Genomic DNA, 2,391 nt, shown 5'->3' with positions numbered 1-2,391 from the left:
ATCGATCAAAGTCTGAGTAGATCAGGTGTGTGAGTTACAGATCTTGGATTTCTGAAGATCAGAGTCTCAAGTTGATTAAGCTTCCGCAATTACAAAGTGAAGATGGTTGATATGTCTCAAGAAATTAACAATGGTGGCCATGTTACTGATTTCAGTAATGGTGGAAATCCTGGGAACAATAATCCCACACCAGCTACGTCAATGAGTCAAGGAATGGATTACAATCATCCACTGTTCTTAAGCCCAGCTGACATTAGTGGAGTTAATCTCATTTCGTTTCAACTTGTTGGAATTGAAAACTATGTTGTTTGGAGTAGGTCTATTAGATTGGCTCTTCTTGGAAGGAACAAGATTGGGTTGGTGGATGGTTCATGTACAAAAGATGGTGTGTCTCCTGAACTAAGGAATCAATGGGAAAGAGTAAATGCTGTGGTTCTTTCATGGCTTCTCAATTCTGTTTCAAAAAGTCTGTTAGGAGGAGTAGCTTTTGCCTCCACTGCTCAAAGTGTTTGGAATGATTTGAAGGAAAGATTTAATCGAATGGATGGATCAAGAACCTTCAGTCTGCATAAGGAAATTGCAACACTGCAGCAAGGTACAGATTCAGTGTCTGTCTATTTTACAAAACTTAAGAACTTGTGGGATGAGTTTGAAGCTCTAGTCCCATCCCCTGGTTGTAACTGTGAAAGATCAAGAGGTTTTATTGATCATGTAAATAGGCAAAAACTCTATCAATTCCTTATGGGATTGAATGAATCATATGGACAGGCTAGAAGTCAAATTCTATTAATGAGTCCTATACCAGGAGTGAACCAGGCGTATGCTATGGTTGTCAGTGATGAGTGTCAAAGATTTGCTTCTAACAGTAATAGCATGGGTATGAATTCTATAAGTATGTCTGGAGTTGATCCATTAGCAATGTACTCAAGATCTGGAGGGTCTACCAGTGCACAAGTACCTAACAAGTTCAAGAAAAACTTTGGTATTGTCTGTGAATTCTGCAGGTGTAAGGGTCATACTAAAGATCAATGTTACAAGTTAATTGGATACCCTCCTGAATTCAAGTCAAAGAGGAAGGCAGTTAATGGAGCAGGAAATACTGCCTACATGGTGGTGAATGAATCCAGTAATACAAGAAGAGAGGCATATGATGGTGTGTCTGATAGCTCTACATCATTTAACTATGGATTTAACACAAATGTGCCTGGTACAAGTAGCAAGTCATTTGCTGGGAATAATGACGAAGATGAGTGTGCAACACACCTGCAAGGTTGCACTTTTACCAGAGAGCAATACAGCCAAATACTACAAATGCTTAAGCAGAATAAAGGGACTGCAAACACAGGAAATGCAGCTCAAGCTCATGGAGTTCAGGCTCATGAAGTTCAGACTAATGCAGCAGGTAAGGCTCTATTAGTATCTGAAAATAATGATGTGTGGATCATAGATACAGGGGCAACAAATCATATGATTTCGAAAATTGGTATGCTTAATAAGGAGTCTGTAGTAGAGGTTAAATGTCCAAAACCAGTATCCTTACCTAATGGTGAAGTGGCCTATGTGACTCATACTGGTTCCTGTCACATATCTCCAACAATTATAGTTACAGATGTATTTCACATTCCAGAATTTAAGTACAATTTATTGTCAGTAAGCAAGATGACTAAGGAGTTAGGTTGCTCAGTCACTTTCTTTCCACATTTTTGTGTGTTTCAGGAGCTTTACACTGGCAAGGTGAAGGCGATTGGTAAAGAAAGTGACGGGCTGTACTTGCTATTGAAGAATCTTACACAGGATCAGATAACACACCAGTCTAGTATGATGACAGAAAGAAAGGAAAAGGAAAAACAATTGTCAAAAGAGGAGGTGTGTGTATGGCATAAGAGACTAGGACATGTGTCATCTCACATTTTGAACAAGTTGTTCCCTGTAAACTCAGATTGTATGAACAGAGTTTTGAATAAATGTAGTGTGTGTCCTTATGCAAAACAAACAAGAAGTGTGTTCCCTGTTAGTAGTATTAAAAGTACTGAGTCTTTTGAACTGATTCACTTGGATATTTGGGGTCCATATAAGAAGGCAACTTTTGATGGTAATAGATTTTTCCTTACAGTTGTTGATGATTTCTCAAGAATGTCTTGGATTTTTTTGTTGAAAAATAAGTCTGATGTCTGTGTATGTGTATCACTGTTTCTGAAGTTTGTAAGAACTCAGTTTGGTAAAACAGTCAAGAAGGTCAGGTCTGATAATGGTACAGAGTTTGTAAACTCTGTATGTGCAAATATGTTTAAAGAAGGAGGTATAATACATCAAAGGTCATGTCCCTATACTCCACAACAAAATGGAGTAGCTGAAAGAAAGCATAGACACATCTTAGAGGTAACAAGAGCC

General features: G+C 38.3%; 1 protein-coding gene across 1 annotated transcript; it reads left to right on the top strand.

The window, feature by feature from the left end:
- Positions 1–9: 9 nt before the first annotated feature.
- Positions 10–1,837, top strand: LOC102591231 (uncharacterized). The gene is made up of 2 exons (XM_006368011.2): positions 10–1,402; positions 1,717–1,837. The coding sequence occupies exons 1-2, from the start codon at positions 103–105 to the stop codon at positions 1,749–1,751; spliced, it is 1,335 nt and encodes a 444-aa protein (XP_006368073.2). The 5' UTR covers positions 10–102; the 3' UTR covers positions 1,752–1,837.
- Positions 1,838–2,391: the final 554 nt, after the last annotated feature.

Source organism: Solanum tuberosum, unplaced genomic scaffold, assembly GCF_000226075.1.
Source record: "Solanum tuberosum cultivar DM 1-3 516 R44 unplaced genomic scaffold, SolTub_3.0 contig00381, whole genome shotgun sequence".
NCBI lineage: Eukaryota > Viridiplantae > Streptophyta > Magnoliopsida > Solanales > Solanaceae > Solanum > Solanum tuberosum.
The sequence above is the reverse complement of the archived record's forward strand: the minus strand, read 5'-3'. Positions and strand labels throughout refer to the sequence as shown.

Bases quoted from the DNA above. Each gene is read 5' to 3' on its own strand.
- LOC102591231 (XM_006368011.2), top strand. From the start codon at position 103: ATGGTTGATATGTCTCAAGAAATTAACAATGGTGGCCATGTTACTGAT. The intron at 1,403-1,716 runs GTAAGGCTCTAT...TGTGTGTTTCAG, and splicing joins AGTTCAGACTAATGCAGCAG to GAGCTTTACACTGGCAAGGT.